The 23,908-nt window shown below is 48.9% G+C and overlaps 1 protein-coding gene and 1 long non-coding RNA gene across 2 annotated transcripts; one reads left to right on the top strand and one right to left on the bottom strand.

Annotated features, from left to right (window-relative positions):
• Positions 1-547: 547 nt before the first annotated feature.
• Positions 548-21,629, bottom strand: LOC118228304 (granule associated Rac and RHOG effector protein 1-like). Its single transcript, XM_035419742.1, has 13 exons — positions 20,313-21,629; positions 14,226-14,438; positions 13,176-13,316; positions 12,729-12,824; positions 11,743-11,904; positions 10,849-11,007; positions 8,991-9,088; positions 8,601-8,726; positions 7,328-8,403; positions 4,788-4,953; positions 4,449-4,586; positions 3,926-4,004; positions 548-3,203 (listed from the first exon to the last, which is right to left on the bottom strand). The coding sequence occupies exons 1-13, from the start codon at positions 20,841-20,843 to the stop codon at positions 2,853-2,855; spliced, it is 3,336 nt and encodes a 1,111-aa protein (XP_035275633.1). The 5' UTR covers positions 20,844-21,629; the 3' UTR covers positions 548-2,852.
• LOC118228306 lies at positions 21,463-23,068 on the top strand. Its single transcript, XR_004765446.1, has 2 exons — positions 21,463-21,572; positions 22,988-23,068. It is a non-coding gene; the product is annotated as an uncharacterized LOC118228306 (long non-coding RNA).
• The last annotated feature ends 840 nt before the right edge of the window (positions 23,069-23,908 follow it).

A 23,908-nucleotide genomic window follows, 5' to 3' on the forward strand; every position in this document is an offset into this window, starting at 1 on the left:
AAGTGGGGAAAAGATGAATAGAGATTAAATAGTGTATTTGTGTGCGTAGAATAAAGTTCTTGTGGTAGCCTAAATTAGTTTTGTTATGCATGATCATATATGTAATGTAAATCCAGAAGTCTATTATAATTAAGTATTTTAGGATTCGAGTCGTGTGCAAACCTTTTTTGCCGAGCTGTCGCGTCTTGTCAAGTGGGCCAGCTTTTCCATCTCATATGCACTGTGTTGCCTGTGTCACAACTGATATTATACAGTTTGGCCTACAGGAGATTTGTAGGAAAATTGTGTTGACATGGAAAAAAGTGTCGGTGTACAACTAGAAGACCAAAAAATGACTTGCCTATACAATGTTTCGTCTGTGAGAAACCATCCTGGATGGCAAACCATGACCTGCACAGTTTGACCTGTAGAGGGTGCAAGTGTCTTTACAAAGTTTTATATTGCTACTACATACAATCGTACTTTGATTTACATAATTTGGTTATTGCAAGTACAGGCACATACGAAAGACTGCAATGACATTAAATACGTGCTGGGAGAAACAAAACAATTGCCAAAGTTTTTTTTTATTGTTAAATGTTCATCTGTAGTAAAGCAAATAGTTTTTCTTTTTTTTTTAATTACAGAAGCTTTCGAATGTAAAATACAAAATGTACAATTTCAGGTTGAAAAACATTGTACTCCACGAAAAAGAAAATGAGTCTAGAGCAAGTAAGCCTGGGCTCTAGCACTTGGCAGTTTCAGTGAAAGGAACGTTTGTGGAGAACTGCTCTGACCAAGTGCGATGAAATGAGTTCAAATCGCCCGCTATCTTTTCAAAGTTTTCTCTGAAGCGTATTTAACATTAAGAGCACCTACATAACAGTGTCAGGAGAATGGTTTGCCTTTACACCTTTCCTTTTCTAGAGCCTTGCCTTGGTCTGTTTCTTGGTAGTTATTTTGTAACTGGACTGCTCATCTACTGAAGACAACAAGATGACCACTTTCGGAATCTGCAATATGAGGTTTGGAGAAATTTTAAATATTGAGTTTGGGGTCTGTCACAAAAAGAGACTAACAATAAGCAGAACAATATTTATACAGCTTTTTCAACCCCACAAAGCCAACACCCCCTAACTAAAGGAATTTGTTTGGAAACAACCTCAAGTAAAACAATACCCAAAATTCAAGTACTTGTCTTTCTACATCGATTTTTTTGTTGCATTTAATCAAATAAACAGTAGCCAAACAGTTCCTTTATTTTCTGTCTGGATTACAATATTTTAGAACCAAGTTGTAAACCATTTGACCCTGCAGAGACAGTTCAAGGTCTTTATGATTTTTGTTAAAGGCTGCAAAAGTTTTGGGAGATTAACAGACAAAAAGCAACAAACCCCATATTCTGATTGTGCAAAGCATGTAACCATAAAAGGTATACATATATACACAGCAAACAATTCTCTGTAAACATGGTATCTTAGTTTTCAGAAAATGGTGTAATATAAATACAGGCAACATTGGCATCCACAAACATCACAAAAAAGGTAACATTCTCCGTGTTTAAAAACAGCCCACCGCCATAGAAACCAAAGATGTGGTCTCAAAAAAAAACCACCCAATTTCCCCCAAATATTTATAATGGCATATTTGGTAACCTTTTAAATATATTGATGCAGTTAAACTCTGTAGCAAAGAAAATGTGCTTTTCACCATCTTTAAGGGGAAGAAAAAATAGTCTCATACATATGCCTATATTAGCCACATATAGTAATGGTATATTTCCAAAAATACAAAAATAAGATTAATACTGTTAATATTTGTACAAGAAAAATATTGTATTAAATGACCAAATGCAGAGTTTATTTTTAAGAGGTGAATAGTTATTTCAGAAACAACCTGCAAATCAGGGAAAACAAAATCCAAACTCAGAACTAAGAGCTTTGACCATTGGACATTCAGTTTATTATATATTGGGCTGGGCAACTGCATTTTAGACAATATCAGACTCCATTCTTTTACACTGAAGTCACCTTCTGAATGACACTTTGGTTGGAAAATAATTATCTGCAAGTTGCCAATATTAGCATGGCACATAGATACTGCTACTATTCTTACATAGTCAGTTGTCAAAAAAGTAGTGTACGTCTTCCAAATTGCACCTCTGCAATGATTATTATACTTTTGCTGAGCCTGCTCAAAGCTTCTAATAAAAAGAAGTAAATTATTTATATAACAAACAGAGTCATTTACAAACTATGAAACAATTGTGAAGCGCTGTAGTCTGGTTCACCACACGATTTGACATGAGACTTGGCAGTCACAGCTTCTTAGACACACAGTACAGTTAATGGAGGGGGTACCAGAAGAACCTCCCCTCCCCCAGCCCCCTACAGACACAGACGCACACACTATCACATTCATTCGGCTGCGGTAACATCATGGATGGTTGCACAGTGTGCATGCCACAGGCTACCAACGTCGCAGGAAATAAAGCACGTACGTAAATCAGGCCAGGACACGACCATCAGACCAGCTGCTCCTAACGTGGCTCACGCGCGACTCGTTAGCGGGTTCGAGGGCTTAGAAAACATTTGCTTTGAAAATGGGGGTTTGTGAAATGGAAAAAATACGTACAAAATACTCGCATGCTTTCTAAAAATGCATCTGAAGAGATTCGTTTTTCCATTTTACGCATTTCTGATTGGAGGACTGATGCCTAATGGTCGTGGCCATTTAGCCGTTAGCAAGGAACACAGCCACGAGTACGCGACAAGCCTATGTACATTTCCTTCACTTTTCGGTTGGTTAGTCAAGTTAGAGGCGGCGCTCCGAGCCCCGGACGTTTGGCTGGGTCGGGTTCCCAGCGGGCGGGGTCAGAACTGGTGCAGGTAGGAGGGCCGGTGTTCGTGCTTGAAGGGGAAAGTTTTGAAACCCTTGTTAATGGGCTTGTGCTGGGAGGCTTGCTGCTGTTGCGCTGGGCTCTGCTGCTGCTGCTGTTGGGCGTAGGGGAAACCAGAGGAGATCCCAGAGGAGATCCCTGGCGAGGGGGAGCAGTCGCTGGCCGTGGACCACACCGGCGACTGCAGCATTTGCATCGAGTCGTTCCATTGGCTGGAGGGGATGGTCATCTGGTACAAGGAAGAGCTCGGATTGGGCAGAGTGTTGGTGTGGGGGGAGGAGTGCTGCCAGGGGGCCTTGGGGGGCCACGTCTTTGTTTTACTCTCCTGTGGAGCAGAGTTGGAAGGGTGATTCACACATCCTAGACTGCTCAAAACAAGATCCCACTGATTGTCAGCTAAATCTGCCACACAGCAGCTTAAAAAAAACATCACAACAAATGCTGCAGTCCAAAGAGAGTAGTCAGAAACAGCATGTAACCTTGGCACAAAGTTCACCTCAAAACAACAGACGATGAAATTAAAATGTACACAGGAACGGTCCGTTTCCAACAATTAAAAATATGTACAAATTAAACGAATGTTAATAGTTCATTAAATACAATTTTATAATTTCTTATTAAATTCCATGTTAAGCAGCAGTGTCTTTATAAACAAACGAAACGCTAACCTTGTAACACGTGTGTAAATTTACATGAAAAAAAACGATGGATGCTTCTTTAAATTTTTTTATGAAAATAAACTCTTTGCCCCAGATGTTTTACTAGTGCTTTATTTAGGTATTCAACCTCAAAACATTTGTTGAAGTTTCTTATAGAGGCTGCAATCTGAGATTTATCTGTTGGGACTGTTAATACGGTGTTGTGTTAAAGTACAAGAATCGAGGCCAATTAACACATCTCAGAACACAAGTAACAGATGGCTGTTTGTAACCAGTGAAAACAAGGCACTGACTGAAAATTGCAGGAGCAGAGAAACCTGCCCCAATGAAGTCATGGCTGAAAGTTGGCAAGCCGCAGATACCGCAGATTCTGCCTGGGAGGCCTCACCTGATTGTTATCGTCCCCGGAGTGGTGGAGAGGTGACGAGGGCAAAGGACACACTTCCTGCTCGCTACAGCTGTGTTTTCTGCACCGAGAAGTAAAATGCATGTAAACAACACAGCCCTGATGGCTCAAAATGGTGGCCAACACCTGGTCCTGGAGAACCTCTGGGTCTTGTAGATTTTGTTTGAAATCAACAGACCACGTAGCTCTCCAGGACTGGGGATTGACTTGGTTCACTGATAATGGAGACCCACTGGGTCTGAGTGTTTAGTTTTCACCTTTAAAAAAAAAAAAATCAGTAAAAAGCTCAGAGGAAAGAAGTCAAGTGAGGATAGCTTTAGTTAGCTACTGCTTTAGATTTATTTCAGTGCTGTATAAAAATAAATAAAAAACCATTAGGCCCTGTGGCTTAAGATATCAGCAACAGCAACAACAGATTGATGAGAAATCACAAGGATGGATTAACACAACATTTCTCTTGGGGAAGACAATGGCCATGTGACTGGGAGGGGGGCAACAACTGTACCTTCTCTGTTTGACAGCTGCTACGAGGTCAGGTCCTGAGAACATAGAGAACAGGCTGTCCCCATTGGCCGAGGAGGTTTCATCACTGGAGCTGGCGGAGTCCCCCTGATTGGCTGACCAGCTGCTGTTCACGGCATCCCTGGTCACATGACAGAAGGACCTATGATGAGTTTTATTACTTTATCTCCCCTTGTGTGCCCTTCTGGACACAAAACTGTTGGGACTCAACATCACATAGCACTAGATAAAGTAATTACATTTTTTAATCCCCCCCCCCCCCCGCCCAAAAAAAAATCCCTTGCATGAAGTGAGCAGCATTTATTAGGAGCAAGAAGCTCACCCCTCCGTGTAGTATTCAGGGTGGGGCCAGGTCCTGTGTGCCTCATCAGCAATTGGCCAGTTGCTGCGGGCGTTGCTAGGGCGACGGACGTGCTGCGCTTGCCGTTTCTGCTGCATGGCTTGGTTCACCCCGGCCACATACCGAGCAAACTCAGGGTCAGAGCCAACTGCGTACGGGAAGATAGAAACCCCACAGTCAGTTTCTGCTCCACCTCTATTCAGGAACTCAGGAACTTCACTCTGAAACATAATAACTATAAAAATAATACAGAACTACAAAAAAAGACAAGTTTAATATAAATACTTACATGGGAAATACACATAAAACATGTTAAACGAGTACTGACATTTATGAAGATACATGAAAGAAACATGCAAAATGAGCCACCAAGAGTCAAAGACCCCGTGAGACAAGGATCAAGCAGCTAACGCCAAAGGGAGCCATTTCTCACTGGCCCATGATAGCGGGGACAGGCCGAGAGGACAGCCTTTCGGCGCGCTCGGGGACCGCCTCCGACTGTCCGTTACCGTGGCCTCACTTCCCTTTCCCCCCTCGCCGCGTCCAAATCGGGAGCGAGACTTTCCGACCACGCATTGCTCCCCTATCCCGTCTAATCCTGGTGGGGGTGCTTTCTCTGCGACTGCGGGCACGGGGCCATGCCTCCTTGTTGCTGTGGTATTTGTGTGGGGGCGCCAGGCTTCTATAGGCTGCGAGCGTTAATGTGAACGGGCCTGTAATGGCGTCCCAGGGCTACGCTTCTGAGTCAACGTAGCAAAAAATAACCGCCCGATTACTCGAACGGCGCAAAGGCAAAGTCTCTTTACGGCGATTGGCCCGGATTGTTTTCCGTCACACGGGAACTTAAGGAAAAGGGTGTCCTTTTTCCTTTGCGAAAAACACATTTTCTGGCTCGAGTCGTGAAGGGAAGGCCTGTGGACGGAGACGGCCTTTTCTGAGAAGCACATCTGTGAGCCAAATGGGGGTAGCGGCTACAGAAAGATGGAAGAAATCTCAAAGCAGCAAGTCTGAGACTGAAACGTGACCGTGACAGTAAGAGCAAACCATTCGTTCAAAGAACAAAGAACGCCCCTCTAATGTAACGACTGCGCTGATAAACAGGATGCTTGGGTCTTTTTGACCAGACACGAGCCGTGATCCCTGTGTTCAAATGACAAGCTCGGAGCAGTTCTGTGGCTCGACAGAGGCATGGTTACCGTCCCACACCATAAGCAGGGGTCCCGAAAAGCCCCTCCGCTGCATCTCCGTCTCAAATCGAATGGCATGAAAAAAAAAAAAAAAAAAGACTTTGACCAGACTCTGCGAGGGGTGTGGCTCTGTCTGCAGGGTGCCCCACTCCAAAGCCCCCCAACGCAGACGGGGTTTTGACCCCCTGCCATACTGCCTTCTCAGCTGAGGTCACTTCTCCATCTCAACAAAAATGCTTTCAACACACAACAGTACAAAAATTCCAAGTTACTTATGCATGGAAAGCGCTGTCTATAGGTCATTAAGTCAAATTTTCTAAATCTAGGCCTGCCATAGTATTGATATCCGGCACCCACTGTGCTCACGCTCCATGGTTCTCATCAGCCTGGCCGCAGAACTTCTAAGGCATACAGTAAGGCCACTAAAGCAGCTCACACATATGTTCCATTAAACTAATTAGACATTGCGTGAGCTCATGCATCAAAATGAGGCCAAGTAACAAAAAACTAAATATTGTACATACATACATATTCAATTTGTATCTTAGCTCACATAAATTAAACAAGCTCTATTCCAAAGCAATGCTAACCCAATGTTTCCCACATAATTTCAAGCAGCTTGGCGCTGCGTTTTTCCATCATGCCATCCGAAGAGAATGTGGTCATTCAAACTTGGTCACATCAAAACACAGAAACATCCGAGGTTCGTTAAAAAGCATTCTGGCGCCCGCTGCGCTCGCGCTCCATGGTTCTCGTCAGCCCTGCCGCAGAACTTCAGCACCGAGGCAGCTCACACATATGTTCCATTATACCAATTAGACACATCGAGTGAGGTCATGCATAACAACTGCTGCCAGGGAACTGGGACTTGTTTTCAGCATGACAACCAACTAAAAAGTATGCGCAAATAAGAACTCAAGTCCGTTAGAATTATGGGTGACCCTAAGAGATAGATCGACTGCTTGTTTCTCCAGGCTCATTAAATTCAGTTAATCTGTTACAGAACCCATTAGCATGTACATTAATGTACAATGTATGGTGGCAACTGCTTCTCGTTTCCCTCAGACACTACTCAGACCAAGACATAAAATATACGAGTACTTGCATTTCAGGCCAACCCAATTTGATGTTACTGAATTTGATTTATCCCTCTTTAGCTGGAAGGTTTGTTTAGTCTAGTTATCATACTTGCTTTGGAAACAAACCTCAGGTATGTGTCTCAGACCGAAATAGAAACGTTTGGGAATCATCGACGCAAACGTCTGGGTGGAAAAATCCATCCACTGGAAATATGTGGCCTCGAATTGTGGTTTGGTGAAGGTGGGACTCACTCACCGGCTGGGTCGAATGGCAAGGTGTCCCCCAGGGACCCGTAGGACCCCTCACTTTGGTCCCGGTTTGGCCAGGTGTTGTTTCGCGGGCCGTGAGGCTTGTGCCCCAGCATCTCTGACACCACGCTGTCCATGTAGGTGCTCACCAGGCCCAGGCTGTACAGGTCCGAGCTGAGGTTCGGGAGGCCCGGCGCACCCCACTGCCCCAGCTGCCCGATGGGGGAGAGCCCGGAAGGGGGAGGGGCCTGTGGGGGGGCCGAGCTCGCGGGCCACTTGGCCTGCGCTCGCTGCGGAGGATGCTGCTGGGGCAGTGGCTGCTGGGACTGGAGCTGGGGAGAGGCGGGCTGCTGCTGGCCAATGGGCTGCAGGAGATGCTGATAATACTGCAGTGCCTGCTGGGACAGCTGCGGCTGCTGCTGCTGCTGCTGTGGTTGTTTCTGAGCTGGGGGCTCCTGCTGTTGGTGCTGATGCTGTTGCTGGGACAACACCTGCAGGGGAGGGGCCTGCAGAATGCCATGGGACAGGGCCTGCGAGGTTGGCGGGGGTCCCGCTGGGGGTTTGAGCTCGGCTGCGTTGGTGGACGCCACAGAGTTCCTCCTCTTGACCTGGGGGGAGGCCTGCTGGGACTTGCCCATGTTGAACCCTGAGAGAAAGTCTATGACGTCCTGCATCTCCTGGTCCGTGGGCAGGTTCATGCCCTTGAAGTCGGGGGGGTAGCCATTGGCCAGCATATCGGCCGGACCTTGGAACAATTGCCCAGGGGTGCGCGACAGGCTCGCGTTGAGGAGGCTCTGCAGCCGGCTGTCAGCCCCGCCCCCTGCCCCGCCCGGGACCTTGGCCTTGTCCTCGGAGCTGCCCCCAGGGAAGACGCTGCGGGACGGGGTGCTGGGGATGGAGTAGCTGCCGCTGCTGCCTCCGCTCGGGGAGGCCTTCTTGGTGAACTTGGAGGTGAGCTTGGAGATGGTCTTGGGCAGACCGCTGGAGGGCTTGAGCCCGTTCCCAGCCGGGAGCTCTGCCGGCGCTCCGTAGTCTGGGCTCTCCCGTTGCAGCTGTATCTGAATGGTGGGCAGGGCCTGGTCTCTGTGGAAGAAGGGCACGGAGGTTACACCACATTATCATTAGAAAGGACGTCTCAAAAGGACTAACCCAAATATTTGGCCAACTTCTGTTAACCTCTGGACCAATGGAGATCAATTAGACTTCTACTTCTACCTCTATAGTAAGCCATTGACAAGACTTTCTCTTGCCTTTTAGGACAGCGGTTTCTGTTCACTTGCCTGAAGTCCTTCCACCTGTTGAGGTCGAAGACGGCAGTGTAGAGAACGTCCACCAGGCCCAGCGTCTTCTCGGGGTCCAGACTCCGCTGCAGCAGAGACATGGTGGCCGGATCCTCCTTCAGACACCTGAAACACCCCCGCACAAAATATCTCAGAGCACAGACCCCTAAGACAGCCCGGCTTAGCAGGCCCCAACCGAAACAACTGGTTTCATTTCCCACAATACACTGCAAACTCCCCTAAGGCACCACAGACTAACAAGAATGCAAAGCAAGTGTATGCAGCACGTCCTGTTAGTAACAACTGCAGAGTTACGGTGCAAATATACCACGGATATTCAGGTCAAATGGCAAATGTGATGAGTCAAAGATGAAAAGTTGACATTCTTACCATGTAGAGGGGACCTGAACCATGATTCTGGAGCCCTCCAATGTGATCTGTGGTGCGTAGGCTTCCTTGTTCTCAATCTGAGCGGTGTCGACAACCACCTGTCAATGCACACATACAAGCACACACACTGTGACGGTCATTCAGGGGGCCGTGTCAATATTACTGCCATGGACACACATATTTAACACTAATATTTGGCATCGTTAGCATGCTTCAGGGAAAAGAACAACACTTGCATTCTTCTGTATGGACAAAGCACCCATCAGGTTCCATAAGCTAGTATGTGACACGAGACAAGATTGTCATTTCTAAACTTTCCAGCAAACTAAACCAAGGCACAGTATGGACGACTGAGCAAGGTGGTAATGGAAGTCCTTCCATGGTACGGTTTTCTTAACAATTGCTAGACTGACAGGGTAGACTTGCTGGATATTAATAATGAATTCATGATACTTGAAGACTACTGCCACAAAAATATGAATGCGTTCCCCTGTACAGGTCAGACAGGGCGTTTAAACCTGCGCCTGGTGCTCGCCGGGCTTACTGACAGGCGGCAGTGTAGCACAGTGGGTAAGGAACTGGGCCTGTAACCGAAAGGTCATAGGTTTGATTCCTGGATAGGACGCTGCCGTTGTACCCTTGAGCAAGGTACTTAACCTGCATTGCTTCAGTACATATCCAGCTGTTTAAATGTATGCAATTTAAAAAGTTGTGTAAGTCGCTCTGGATAAGAGCGTCTGCTAAATGCCTGTAACGTAATGTAATGACAGACTGATCTACTTTCCAGTGGAAATCGGCCTCGGGGGTGGGGGGGGGTGGGGATGGGGGGGAGAGGGGCTTCCTGCTTCCATGGACGCTGCCCTTTTATTTATAACACAGGTGTTTCCTCTGCCGCCCGTCAGGGCCACCCGGAGGGCCGTGCCCGTTCACGCTCACGCGTGAGACAAGGTCGCGGGCAGCCGGGGGAAAACGACAGCGCCAGCCTTCCCCACGGGGCCGTTTCACGCGCTGGCTTCGATCCCTCGGTTACGGCTGCTTTTGACAGACACCGAGAACACGGCGTTCCCTCCGCCGCCCGCGACCTCCTGCCAAAAAATGCGAGCGGAACACTGCGCGCCCCGGCCTTTCCAAAGCCAGTAAAAACTGCAGACCCGGAGGGGGGGGGGGGGGGAGAGGACGCTGCGTGGAACACTTTTATGCCCGTGAGGACTCCTCTTGGGGGGCTGGTCGCCCTGGTCACCGTTACCCTGACAGACAACACTGGGAACCTGAATGAGGACGCCAATGCCCGGGTGGCTCAGCAGACACACCGGCGACGTGCGTTTGCAAATACGCCCTTCCTTCCTTCCCTACGTTTCCTTTGACCCGGTGGCCGAGAAAAGCCAGGTTGTTGGACCGGCGATGCCTCTGACATCAGTCCTGCCCTTGACCTATCACACGCTGGGCCCCACGCCCTGACGGAGCGCGACTCCTCGCCAGAGCAGAGACGCGTTCTGAAGCAGACGGGACCGTTTGGCCTCAGGGCTCGGCTCTGCTCTGTGTGTGTGTGTACATGTGTGCCTGCACGTGGGCTAGCATGTATGCACAGGAAGATGACTTAAGAACTTGTTGAACAGCAGTGTCTGTATGCACGTGCGTGTGTGTGTGTGTGTAGGTGTGCGTGCGTGCGTGTGTGTGTGTGTGTGTGTGTAGGTGTGCACGCGTGTGTGTGTGTGTGTATGCGTGCGGTGTGTGTAGGTGTACATGCGTGTGCGTGTGTGTGCGTGCGTGTGTGTGTAGGTGTACATGTGTGTATGTGTGCGTGTGTTTGAAGGTGTGCGTGCGTGTAGGTGTGTGTATGTGCGTGCGTGTTACTCACCAGACCGGCCTGTCCGAACAGCAGCTGCACAGCGGTTTTGCAGGCCCCTCTCCAGCTGGAGGGGCAGACCTGGTTGAGAACCTCGATGACGGGGGACTCGTCCCGGGGGGTGACGCCGTTGAGCCCCGTCCCCTCCTTGATCAGCTGCAGCACGGTGTGCTAAAGAGAGAGAGAGAGAGCCCAGAGACACATGGCACCGATCAGCCCAACGGCACGCCGTGATTAGCGCTAGCCATGTCCCACCGTCTGGCTGCAGACGAACCACAGCTATTCTTAGGCTCACATAAACACTCGACTTGGGGGGAATGGCTCCCCTCGTGTTTTGATGGAAAGAGCGCTTTTCGGGAGACGGCAGCCGGGATATGCTCGCGGTCACGGGGCGGCGCGGTGAGCGACGGCCTGAAAGCGCGCCAGCGGAGCCAGCCGCGCGGAAAAGGAACGCCGCTCGCCGGAAACGGAGCCGGCCGCGACCGTTAATAACCCGGACCCGTGGAACAAACCGCACAGAAACCAGGTCGGCGTTTTTTTTTTTTCGCCGAGCCTCTACGGGGGGCGGTTTCAAACGAGGCTGGAACCCCCCACCGGTAACGTTTGAGACCGAGGTGGGTTGTGAGATAAGCCATGTGCGTTCTGTGCTTTCCCGGTGACGCTCACACCAGTCAGTTCAGGGCAGTCCCATTACGTGGGTCGTCAGGTTCAACATACGCCCTGCAGGACACCCCGCGGAGTCGCTGATAAAGCTGAACTGCGTGCGTCATTTCCTTTTGGGTGTGTGTGTGGAGTAGGATGTTTTGGAAACGAGGGTCCCGCTCAGTGGAAAAAGAGAAATGGCAGCTGTGATCCTGGATTCGAAGGGGGTGGGGGGGGGGGTGGGGGGGGGGGGTTGGGGGTTACCGTTTTCAGTTTGAGGTTCTCGGCGGCGGACTCATTGAAAGACACGCCCTTTAGGAAGTGCGAGCCGATGTGCAGCGGGATGGTGGGCAGCTCGTACTGGATGGGCTGGGAGGGGGTCTGCATCCGCCCTGCCTGCTGGGCCTCCGCATCGCTGCAGCAGCCCTGAGAGTACACACAAGAGTGTTAATACACACACACACACACACACACACTGCAGCAGCCCTGAGAGTGTACACACAAGAGTGTTAATACACACACACACACACACACACACTGCAGCAGCCCTGAGAGTGTACACACAAGAGTGTTAATACATCAACACACACACACACACACACACACACACACACACACACACACTGCAGCAGCCCTGAGTGTACACACAAGTGTTAATACATCAACACACACACACACACACACACACACACACACACTGCAGCAGCCCTGAGTGTACACACAAGAGTGTTAATACATCAACACACACACACACTGCAGCAGCCCTGAGTGTACACACAAGAGTGTTAATACATCAACACACACACACACACACACTGCAGCAGCCCTGAGTGTACACACAAGAGTGTTAATACATCAACACACACACACTGCAGCAGCCCTGAGTGTACACACAAGAGTGTTAATACATGAACACACACACTACAACAGCCCTGAGCCTGTACACACAAGAGTGTTAATACATGAACACACACACACACACTACAGCAGCCCTGAGAGTGTACACACATGTATTAATACATGAACACACACACACACACACACACTGCAGCAGCCCTGAGTGTACACACAAGAGTGTTAATACATGAACACACACACACACACACACACACAGAGTACAGCAGCCCTCAGCGTGTACACACAAGTGCACACAAACAGCAGCAACTCTGTACATACACATTTTAGAGAACATGAACACAACACGAGTTTTCAACTTCTAATGACTTGTTAAGGGTACATAGCCAACATACCTGTAAAGCCGCTTCAGCAGATTTGGGATTGAGGTGGAAGCCAGCCTTCAACGCATACTCTCTGTGACCCAGGCTCTCTAATGCTACTCTATAAGCCTGAATGAAGGGAAAATATACTGTAATTATCAAGTCAAAAAAATGTCTTTAGCTAAAAAAAGAGCTCCGATATGTCTTAAATATTGCTCATTTGACAGAATACATGATACCGACAACTATATCTTGTTACAAACTTGGGTAAAGTCAGGTCTTTGTCCTGAAATCCCCCAATAGAATTGGAAGTTGCCATTTTGGAGTGAGGCTCATGAATCACCTATTGGAGCAACCAGATTCAGAAGACTAGCTTCAAATCAGTGATTCACTGGTATCAGCGGACAGATCTGCCCATTTCTAAGCCGACTCTCCCCCCCCCCCCCCGCTCTTCCCTGGGGGAGTTTCCCGCAGGCCCACCTGCAAGGCGTTGTCGATCTTCACGTTGAGGTCCTTCAGCGAGTGCTCGGGGATGGTGGCGTTGTGAGAGCAGAAGAGCTGCTGGACCTCGATGCCGGCCAGGCAGCCGTCCCGCCCCCTCTCCCTCAGCCGCGACGTAGCCTGGAGCCCGGCGCAGACGTGGGTCAGAACCCGTTCACACACGCACACACAGGCACACGCTCACACACACGCATGCACCCAAACACATACACGCGCGCATTCACAGAACACGCATAAATCTCTCACAAACACAAGCCGCAAACAGACATCGCATGCAAACCTCTCATTCAGACACGTACACGTGCACGTGAAAACGTGCACACACCGCTAACTAAACCAGTTCCCCTGAGACCCCTGAGCGCACAGCCGCGATGTGACAGTGATCTCATCTTTAAAGCACTTCGCCTCTGTGGAAAACAGGCCAGTCCGGTATACTGTACAAACCACAGGCTGATGTGCGTGCTGTGAACAGGCCGTGAGGGGCATTCCTGTGCGCTAAGAGCCAGGAGAAGGGGGATTAACTGAGGCCTCATCTGTATAGGAAGGCAAAATAGCGCTCTGACTGTTACCTCCCTGCGGCTACGCTCCTCCACTCCCGAAACTTTCTGAAACCGAACTCCACGCTAGCCGGAGGACTAACGCAAACCAGCGCTGCTCACTAGGGAAGAATAACCTTTTCTCCACCTCCCTTCTCCCTCTAGAGCCATTACAACACAAAAAGCTAAATCCCTCCAGCGTGGAGGATGGGGAAACCCCGAATGTTTTCAAAAAAGAACAACAACAAGAACGGCGTAGAAGATTCTTGATTACATTACATTATGTTACAGGCACTTAGCAGTGTCCTAACCCAGGAATCAAACCTATGACCTTTCGGTTACAAGCCCAGTTCCTCACCCACTATGCTACACTGCCGCCCATTCTTGGCATCTAGAAACCTAAATGGAGGTATAGTAGTAATAATAATACTGCTGAAGTTAGTTGACACAAACGACTCAAAAGTTCTCCCCCCGACAGCGTTTGCCTGCGTACCTCAGCGGCCCCCTTCCAGGACCGGGCGGCCTCCTCCAGCTCGGTGAGGGGCCCGGGGGTGGAGCCCTGGGGCCGGGCGCTGCCGCGGCGCTCCTGGGCCTGGGCGAGGGCCTCCGCCAGGCAGGACTGCGCCACGGGCTGCACCTTCTGCAAGGCCTGGGACAGGAACTGGAAATGGACCTGCATCGCCATCAGGAAACAGCGGCCCAGCACCTGCAGAACACACAGCATCGTCAACGTTACGCCGACGTCGCCGTTCAGGAAACGCTGAACACAAAACACTTGATACATAACAGGAAACAGAAGTGGATTTCCACCGCTGAGTCCAGACTCTAAGAGCAGGTTGGAAGGTACCAGCCTTTATGGGGTACTAAATATACATATATTCCACTCACTACTACAAAACTGCAGCATCTAGATAGGGCAGCTAATAAGCCCCAGTTTGCATAAAAATAAACTGACTGAGGTCAAACAGAGGTAAATTCAGTTCAGTTACTTTTAAGCTTGTGAGAGGGGGAATAGCCAAAACTTCACTTCTGGCCAACAGTGGTGCCACAATTAGAAGGTCAGAATAAGCAGTACGCAATAGTGCTCCAATTTTAGGAGCATCTGCTCCTGAAAATTGATTGGTGCCAACTAGAAAAATAATCTACCACTGGGGATGCATTAGCGTGCTTCAAAATCTTTCAACATGGGAGCACCCGTGCTCCATGGAAAGAAATGTTAACATGTAGCCCAGATGAGGGACGTTGAAAGAAATGTTGTTGTTATTCAATGTTGTAGACTGGGTCTACTTTTCTAGCTGTCCCACATTTCTCCCACTCTGCACTGCTCCCGAATATCAGCTAACCGCTAACCGCACGTGCTGGGTCCTCCACACTTGCTGTCAGTCAGTCATGATCGCAGTGGCCAGCTTGTGTCGTAGACACAGAAACTGAAGTCCCGCCACAGGGCCAGCAGACCGAGCGGGTGCCGTTCCACAGAGTGCCCGGCAGCTGGGAGGAACCCCTTTGAAAAGGATCCGTGGCTTTGCCCACTTTGATCCCAGTGTCCCTACCCCAACCCCCCACCCCCACCCCTACCCCTACCCCACATCCCACACTCTGAGGCGCTCCTTTCATGACCAGACACGCTGTCACAGCCCAGACCCTGCATAATCAAACCTCATTTCACACGTTGGGGTAACGATGCCCAATTCTGTGGGGACCGGTGGGTGAGCTGGGGGGGGGGGGGGGGAGATTCCACAACAACACTAGTGAGGATTTAAATGTCTGAATGTGCATTCAGTATTGTTGTAATTGGACAAAATGGTTTTTTAGAGGTGCAATAGAAGGACTTAAGCTCGGCAATTTGCATTAGAAAATATGAACAAAAGAGCCAGTGAGTGGCTGACTACGGAAACTGAATGCAGTTCATGCCAAACAAAGCATTAAAACAAATTAGCTGCCTGCTTATCCTAAACAGTTGTGAAATATCCCAAGCCCGTGGAACAGCGAGAGCTTTTAATTCCTCAGCTGCTTATTAGTATGAAAACGCCGCGTGAGCTTTCCCCCACCTGATGATGTAATGCTTTAGCTAACGGGCCCGCGTCGGTTTCCACGGAGAAGCGCGCCATAGTGCAGCAGAGCGAGGGAACGTTTCCGCCACGTTTCCCCAAATCGGGCCTGCGTCTCCCCGCCCCCCGCCGTGCGGCCGGGCCGTCGCTCGCGTTTGCCACTGGCCTGGTGACGGCGCAAGTCGCGGCTCCGAGGATGCTACCTTCATGTCCATACAAGCGCATAACCTTCCCCCCGGACTGCGGGCTGAACGCCAGACCGAACGCAAAGGAGGAACAAACCCCCGCGCGCGATATAAACAGCGACTTAAAAAATGTTGGCCGGCCTCCTCCCCCCCCTCAACCTTCCGCTAGGCAATAAAGTCTGCCGAGTTTACAGACGGCTCTGATATGGACTGCCGCTGCCGCCGCCGCCGGCATGGGGGGGGGGGAAGCGGACGAGGCCTTTCTTTCAGATTTACGAAGTGCTGAGGTTTATATAGTTCGCGAAACCAAGCAACCGGACACCGGGGCAGCGACGCCGACGGCTGCCTTTGCTTTTCTTTTTTTTTTTTTTCCTCTCCGTGTGCGTGCTGGAAATATTTTTAGGCCCGGCCGTTAAGATGGAAAGACGGTGCCAAGAGCAACATGCCCCGTGTGGAACGCGCAAGACGGCAGGGAGGACGTTCTCCGCCATTCTCTTACTTCCAGTGTTATTGCGCGCTGACCCGTGCCTTCGCCAGACCCTCTAAGGGGGGGGGGGACATTTCTCAACACCCAGGACAACACCCATCAGGGACCAAAGTTATCATTTCGAAACTGGAATCAACAAATGGATTGAATAAATAAAAATAGATAGAATTGTATTTTTTGTTTTAAGCCCGTTAGTAGTATTTTTTGGTTGTTTATATTTCAAAATAGTGATGAGAGAGTGATGATTTATGAACCTCAAAATGGGTGGAGCTCAGTCATGTCTTACCCATAATGCACCAACAAATCAGTCCTGTTAGATTGGGAGTAATGTCTTTATTGGTTCATGCAAGTGATAGAGCATATGTGCTGACCCCACTGACTATGGGGTTCATGAAGCCTTCCTGTAAACAAAGTCATACTCAAGTTTCCTCCCAGGTAGGGTTACAGCCTCACTTAGCCGTATCGTGTCTGGAAGTGTCTGTATCGGAGTGTCTATATTACAGTGTAACAAAATAGATCAGTGGGGCATGTCTGAAAGGTCATGTATACTGCTTTCAAAAAAGCATAGAGAAATTTGTCTATTTTCCTCTAGTGGACAAAGGTCAAGATGCACTAAAATAATTGACAGGAATAAAAATTAAAAAAAAACATATTAGATAGGTACAGACAGTCTAAACGTGGGTACAGAATTAGGCCTACTTCAGGTTTTAAAAATAGAAATATTCTCAAATATAATGTTGCGAATGTTTATTTCTGGTCTGTAATAAGGCGTAACAAACAGAACTGATACATATGTGGCATCCACCTTTTTATAACTACTAAAGGCAGTATGCAGGCCAGTGTTGTACCACCATGGCCCAATACCTACTGCAGTCTGAACCAACTGCTGAAAGTACTTAGTAAAGTAGTACAATGGTTGCCTGTGCTGCTCCAAACAAAACAGCCAGACAAAACAAAACCAAACAAAACAAGCTCACTATATATCTCGGAGTTAAGGACCTGAATGATAATATTACCGTTGTCAGAGCGGTGGCAATTCATTTACTGCTAGCAACATGATCATCGACGACAGCTCAGCAATTCCCAATGTGAAATCATTCAAACTGAATATAATCGTAGATTTTGAATGTTCCAACGTGTTTGTCAAGAACGCCTTTGCTAAAAATATTATTAATGCTATTGTTGTGTTGAAAACAATCACTGGGGAAAAAAAAAAAAAAAGAAGTCCTTCATTTTCCATCACCCAAACAATGTCTTTTGATTAAACCAAAAGCAGTAGCGTAACATTGAACGAGAGCACTAATATTTTCCAAGTTTTTCTGCGTCTCTAAAACGCTAGTGCGTTTGGCAGACGCTACCATAGCAGCCCCGCACTCCTCGAGCGCCTGCGTTCGTCCCTTTTGGGTTTTCGCCCGCGAGCTCGGCCGACGGCCCGCTAACAAACCGCGACATCCTCCAGCACATTTGGCAGTCGCCGCTCTCCGAGCAGGCAAGCAGGCAAGCGGGCCCCGACTCGGATAAAATTTTTTTTAAAAACACACGTTTTTGTTTTCTGTCCTGGCTGGAATCTTTCGTTTCTCGCCGAAAAGGGACGAGGAGACGGAGAGAGAGAGAGAGAGAGAGAGAGAGAGAGAAAAGGCCCGGCTCAACATTCCGACATTCCCCGTGAACTGCGGAGCTTTTTCTGTAACCGGCTAAATATAACCGATCTGAGCGCGGCGGAGCGCATTCCTGCCCGCGCCGCCAAAGTCACCTCTTTTGCACTTGGTCACGGACGCTCCTCTGAACACCTCCCATTGTGACTCCCCCCCCCCCCGGCGAAATGTCAAGCCTCTCCAACTTTAGCCGGCTTCTTGTTTTTGCGGGCGCCGCGCGTCGCGACCCGGCGGAAGCGAGCGGTCGAAAAATAAGCGGGTGCCGTCACGCGGTCCGAACTCTCGAAAAAACGCTTTCCCCCCCCCCCGCAGCGTGGCAAAGCGTGTGTTCGGTCGTGTCCGGTACGGCCCAGCCCACGAACGGGGGGGGGGGGGCCTGAAGAATCGCAGCGTAAAAAAAAAAACATTTCCTGCTTAGGCCGTGGCGACCTTCACCGTAGCGATCGGCATTCCTTCATAAATATACGCAGTTGCTTAGAGGTCTTGCACATTCCTAACATTAGCCTGCACTGTGGGAGGGGGGAGGGGGAAGGGGGGGGGGGGGGGGGATGACTTAAGAAAGCTGGCCTGCCTCGATGTCTGGGTTCGGAGCAGAGACGGCCGCAGCGAGGGGCTGGAGCAGAGCTCGGTTGTGAGCTAAAACAACTGCTTTCTCCATCACCGGGTGAGAATACGCTCTTCCATAGAATTCCAGAAGTAATCTGGCAGCCGTGTCACTGATTTTCCATATGGGACCGTACAACCAGAGCTGTGGTAAGAACACATACTGTAAGGCTACAAACTCCCCTCATTTTTCCAAAACATCCACCGCAGATGGCTGTGGGTTAATATCTAACATATTTTTAAGCTAAACTCCTGCCGAGAAAGACCGTTTCCTCCAGATGTCAGTAAACAAAACAAAAATAAAGTCTGTTTTGAACTTTTTTCTTCTTCTCTGCAATAATATGATTTTTTTACTTTTAAATCTTCCAGAAAAAAGCGCTTACTGTATTAATATTAGGCAAATCTTTCTGATTTCAGAAACAAATCAAAGAATGTGGTTGATTCTAACTTTAAGCAATGCAGACCATGGCCAAGATAAGTTTGCTTTCATATAATTCTATAAGGCACACATTTGGAGTGAGGTTTGTTACCAAACCATGTGAACTGTCCAAATGGACAAAGCCGGAGGGTACAGAGATGTGGTTTTTGGCCTCACCTGATTTTAGCATAAATAATCTACCCTCATCACACTCCAATCTCAGAACCAGAATAACATTGAAACCCTGTCCCACTGAAAAGAAAAAATACAAAGACACTACCTACCTACACACATACATACACACACACACACACACACACACAGGGGGACTGAAATAATGGTGTTCTCACTTTAGAAGAATTCCAAATCTGATTCTAATAACCGGAGGTCTCGTAGGAGCACACAGTGAAATTTCACTCGTGTTTATATTGGGTCTCTCCCAAAACTCTTCCCATCAGCAAGCAATTATTTTACCAGCGATTCCTGGTCTCTGCCGTTCCGTACAGTGATCCAAGGGGGTAACCAAAGCAATGCTGTCGACCAGCGATGAACACATAACAAGGAACAAGTCATAACAGCAAGTTATTAATTTTAAACAAAGCTTCAAGGAGATGAGAAAAAAGAACAGCCCGGAACATCTGCGGAAAGCTAAAAGCGCAAGGTCCTCCCCTACCTCCCCTACACAGACGTTAGGAAATATTTTTTCACGCAGAGAGCGGTCAACGTGCGGAATAGCTTGCCTGGACATGTAGTGGAGGCAGAAACACTGGGGGTATTCAAGGCCCGGCTTGATACGGTGTTAGATACTATTTAGCTTTCAGGTAAACTAAGCATTAAGTACAGTTGAGTGGTAAGAATAGACGAGCAGCGTTGGGCTGAATGGCCTGTTCTCGTCTTACGTTACGTTACGCTACGTTACGGTACGTTACGTTATGGTACGTTACGTTACGCTATGTTATGCTATATTACGTTACGGTACGTTATGGTACGTTACGTTACGCTATGTTATGCTATGTTATGCTATGTTACGTTACGTTACGTTATGGTACGTTACGGTACGTTACGGTACGCTATGTTACGTTACGTTATGGTACATTACTGTACGCTATGTTATGCTACGTTATGGTACATTACTGTACGCTATGTTATGCTATGTTACGTTACGTTACGGTACGTTATGTTACCTCCACGTCCTGCAGGCTGAAGTCGTTCTGGTCTTTGAAGTTGGCGGCCCCGGCGCTCAGCTCCATCAGCATCTTGGCGATCTCGGGCTTCACGGCCGCGGTGAGCCGGCCGGCCGCCTCCAGGACGTGCTCCTGCGCGTCCTTCAGCTGCGCAGCCGCTTTGGAGTAGTGCGAGTTGCGGAAGACGCCGCTGAAGAGGTCGCCGAGGAAGGCGCTGGCCCGGCAGAACAGGTTGAGCGCGTCCAGGTACTTGGAGATGCCCTGCTGGATGTCGGCCACGGCGGTGGTGGCGGCTCCCGGCGGCGTCGGGTGGCCGCATCCCCCCGGCGACCCCCCTCCTCCTCCTCCGCCGCCACCGCCAGGGGCCATGGAGGAGGGCGCCGGGCAGGAGGAGCCCAGGGGGGCGCTGAGGGTGCGGCCCAGCTCGGGCAGCTGGTACTGCTGGTGCTGCTGCACTTTCTGCTTGGACCCGCCAAGCAAGAAGCGCCGCTTGTAGTCCATTTTGCTTTCCTGCGCGCTGCAGCAATACATAGGTGACGGGCTGTCCCCGGGAATGCCGCTTTTTTCTTTTCTTTTCTTCTTTTCTTTTCGCGGGCTCGTCCCCTCGCTCCGCTGGTCTCTCGGGTCCCGCGGAGACGGTCCCTCCCCCACCTCCAGACGCAGGGCTTCTTAAAGTCGGGGGAAGAGACAGCTTAAGGGCACTGTCTGCCTAGGAGGCATCTCCGACGGCTACGCGGTAGCAGCGGAGAGGGAGAAGAAGATGGGCAGCGACTTCGCTGACTGGCTGCGACTACTCCCCCCGCGAAGGGAGCCCGGCTGCAGGTTTAATCCCACAGCCCAGGAGGAAGGGTCACGGAGGCGAAAGGTGCTCGTCTTATGGTCTTGCGTCTCAGCCTTGAAGAGGGCCTGTGGCGGCCGGTCGAAGGGTGCAGAATTCAAAGCACAGCCTTTTCAGCACTTCCTCAAACTCGCTCTCATGCCGACGTTTAATCCTCGATCCAGAAACAGCGCAGCAGCCTTCAAACGGAAGCAGGAAAATTCCTTCGGTTTGCGTATACGCAGATCTCTTGGTGAAAAAAATACTAAATCTTTTAAAATATGTAAGCAAACACAAGAGACGCTGGAACGCCGGTCAACAGCGAGAGGAGGAAATGTAAAAAAAGAAAAAAGTGACTAAACAAAAGCTGCGAGGTTCCAGTGCCCTGACGCTTCCTCCGTCAGAGAAGCCCTGCGTGAGGCTCCGCCGGTTTCGGCTGAGAGGTAAAGACAGACCCGGCCTGTCGATGATCTGTTCCGCGTAGAGGAGGACAGGGGGGGTGGGGGGAGTATGGGGGTAGGGGGCTAGGGAGGCGGGGGGTGGGGGGAGGCTGAACTATTGGTAGCTCATCCAGGCCTTGTGTGGAGTGCGCGATGGCCGACTATTAAAAACCCGGAGGGGAGGGGTGGTGGGGGGGGTGGACGGGGGCGGGGCGGGCAGACTTTGTTTTCGCAGCCGTTCTCCTCCTTTCCGTCTGCTGGCTGAGGTTAGCTATTACGGTCGGCACGGAAACGAGTGCTGCTTCCAGATTGAGCTTCTCCACAATTGCGGTCTGGAGCGGCAAAGCACGAGCGTATCTACAAGGCCTCTAGGTCATTTCCTAAAAAGAGATACAGGAGGAAGAAGGCGGGGGAGGGAGAGAGAGAGAGAGAGAAAGAAAATACACATTACAACAGCGTGGGAGCGAGGATGAGCTTTGTTTGACATCAGCAAACACATCCATCCGGTCCCTGTGCAAGCCCGAGCTGTGACCCGTTTCATTACGCACAGTTTTCCCACGAAGGGTGTGCAGCCTAAACACACGGATCTGATCAAACCTTTTTCTAATTAACTTGAGACAAGCAACATGTAGTATGAATAAAAATGACAACAGAACCACTTCACTTACTCTTTGCACAACCATGGTACTTAACATTGCTGGGAGCGGGGTGTGAAACGAATGTGTGCATAGTAACTTGTTCTGTCTTGCCTGAAGAGGCCATTTTGAAAGAACATTGAATTATATTTTCTGTACAATTTCATGATAGGCTACATAACAAATAACCATTAAACCCTGGTATCACTGGCAACAATGAGAACAAAAGAATTACAAACAAACAGGCAAACTTAGAATGAAAAACTCAGCAGTGCTTTTAGATTGAAGGTTTACAGTCAAATAGATTAAAACCAAGCCGCCTTGGTAAAGACATTTACCCGCTTAATGGTGACTGTACTTTATTAAACAAAGTTAAGTAATGTACAAAACCAAGTACATCACCACCCGTGTCACTTCCACTAAAATGGCGAGTATCTGCAAATACTGCGATGCGTGGCGTGTGTTTTTTAACTGAACATTACACTAACAAAACGGCCTGCAAGCATCTCATTGTTGAACAACAGTGCTGTTCTGTCAGAATGGGGAGAGGGCTGAGGGAGCCACAATATGACCATTCAGTGCTAAGCGCTATAGGCCAACAGGCAAACTGTTGTGCTTCCACCTTCTCTAGTCTTATGTCATTATGCAAATTTACATCCATTCTGGATCACCCCATTTCCATTACAGGGAAGAAAGAAAGCAGGTTTCTTCAGCTAGTGCATTCTGGCTGAAGTGTACAATCTTAAAGAACACTTAAACTAACTTAAAATTATTATTTTACAGAAAAACAAAGAAAAGAAGATGACATCAACACCATGGCCCTCACAAATGTACAGTACCTAATAAATGCGTTGATCAAATTAATTTCTAACTCGATGACACAAAATTTACTGTTTATCAAGGCTTTTATGAAAGAAAGTTCAGGGCACTGCATAAAGAAACGGAGAAATAGCTGGTGAGCAGCATGTATCACTGAAACAAAACTACATAACTGGTTAAGTATAGCCTATATCCAAAACACAATCCCAGTATTAACAATAATTTGAAAAAGAGCAGTGCGTAGCTGGTTTTGAAAAAACTTAAAAATAATAATAAAAAAGGAACCTTTTTAGTTTAGTCAGCATAAATTGAAGGATACCTACTTCACTGCACACATGCATTACTCTGTATTTATCTACCATAAATATCACTGGTACATGTAGCCTAACTCTCAATGTTCCACTGACTTTCAGACCTGGCTTGCTTTCACGGACAGGGAAGCATGAGAGAGAGGAATAACATCCTCCTTTCTAGAAAGTTCCCCGACACCAGAGAGGGGCTCCCATTAGAGGGGAAACACAGAGGCCTCCATTACGGTGAAAAAGCTAAGAGTTGGCTCCGGTCTTTCTCGATGACTTTCAACAAAAGTAACCGGGACTGTCACATTGCAGCAACCACCCCACAGTTCAGCTCTCCTCTCTAGTATGCCCTTCCTTCCCAGGCACAGTCGTTGTTAAAACACCGTAGGGGAGACTGCAGCCGCAAGACGCATCCATCCGTCTTACTCGACGGCGGTAACCATGACCCCTGCTCCGATTTCTATATCCCGCAGATTAGAAACAGCTGTGTTTAAGCCAGGTTTCCATTCCTCTATGAGGTATTCAGGCAGCTATGTATGCTGCGCAATCCAACTTAAACAGGACGGCGAAGACCGCAAACACAGCT

Source organism: Anguilla anguilla, chromosome 5, assembly GCF_013347855.1.
Source record: "Anguilla anguilla isolate fAngAng1 chromosome 5, fAngAng1.pri, whole genome shotgun sequence".
NCBI classification, from domain to species: Eukaryota; Metazoa; Chordata; class Actinopteri; order Anguilliformes; family Anguillidae; genus Anguilla; species Anguilla anguilla.

What these genes read in the sequence shown, in the direction of transcription:
- LOC118228304 (XM_035419742.1), bottom strand. Translation starts at nt 20,843, where the DNA reads ATGTATTGCTGCAGCGCGCAGGAAAGCAAAATGGACTACAAGCGGCGC. An exon ending in AGAACCTCAAACTGAAAACG is followed by an intron (nt 11,008 to 11,742) that starts GTAACCCCCAAC and finishes CTCTCTCTTTAG; the next exon opens with CACACCGTGCTGCAGCTGAT. An exon ending in CCTGAATACTACACGGAGGG is followed by an intron (nt 4,587 to 4,787) that starts GTGAGCTTCTTG and finishes TCATGTGACCAG; the next exon opens with GGATGCCGTGAACAGCAGCT.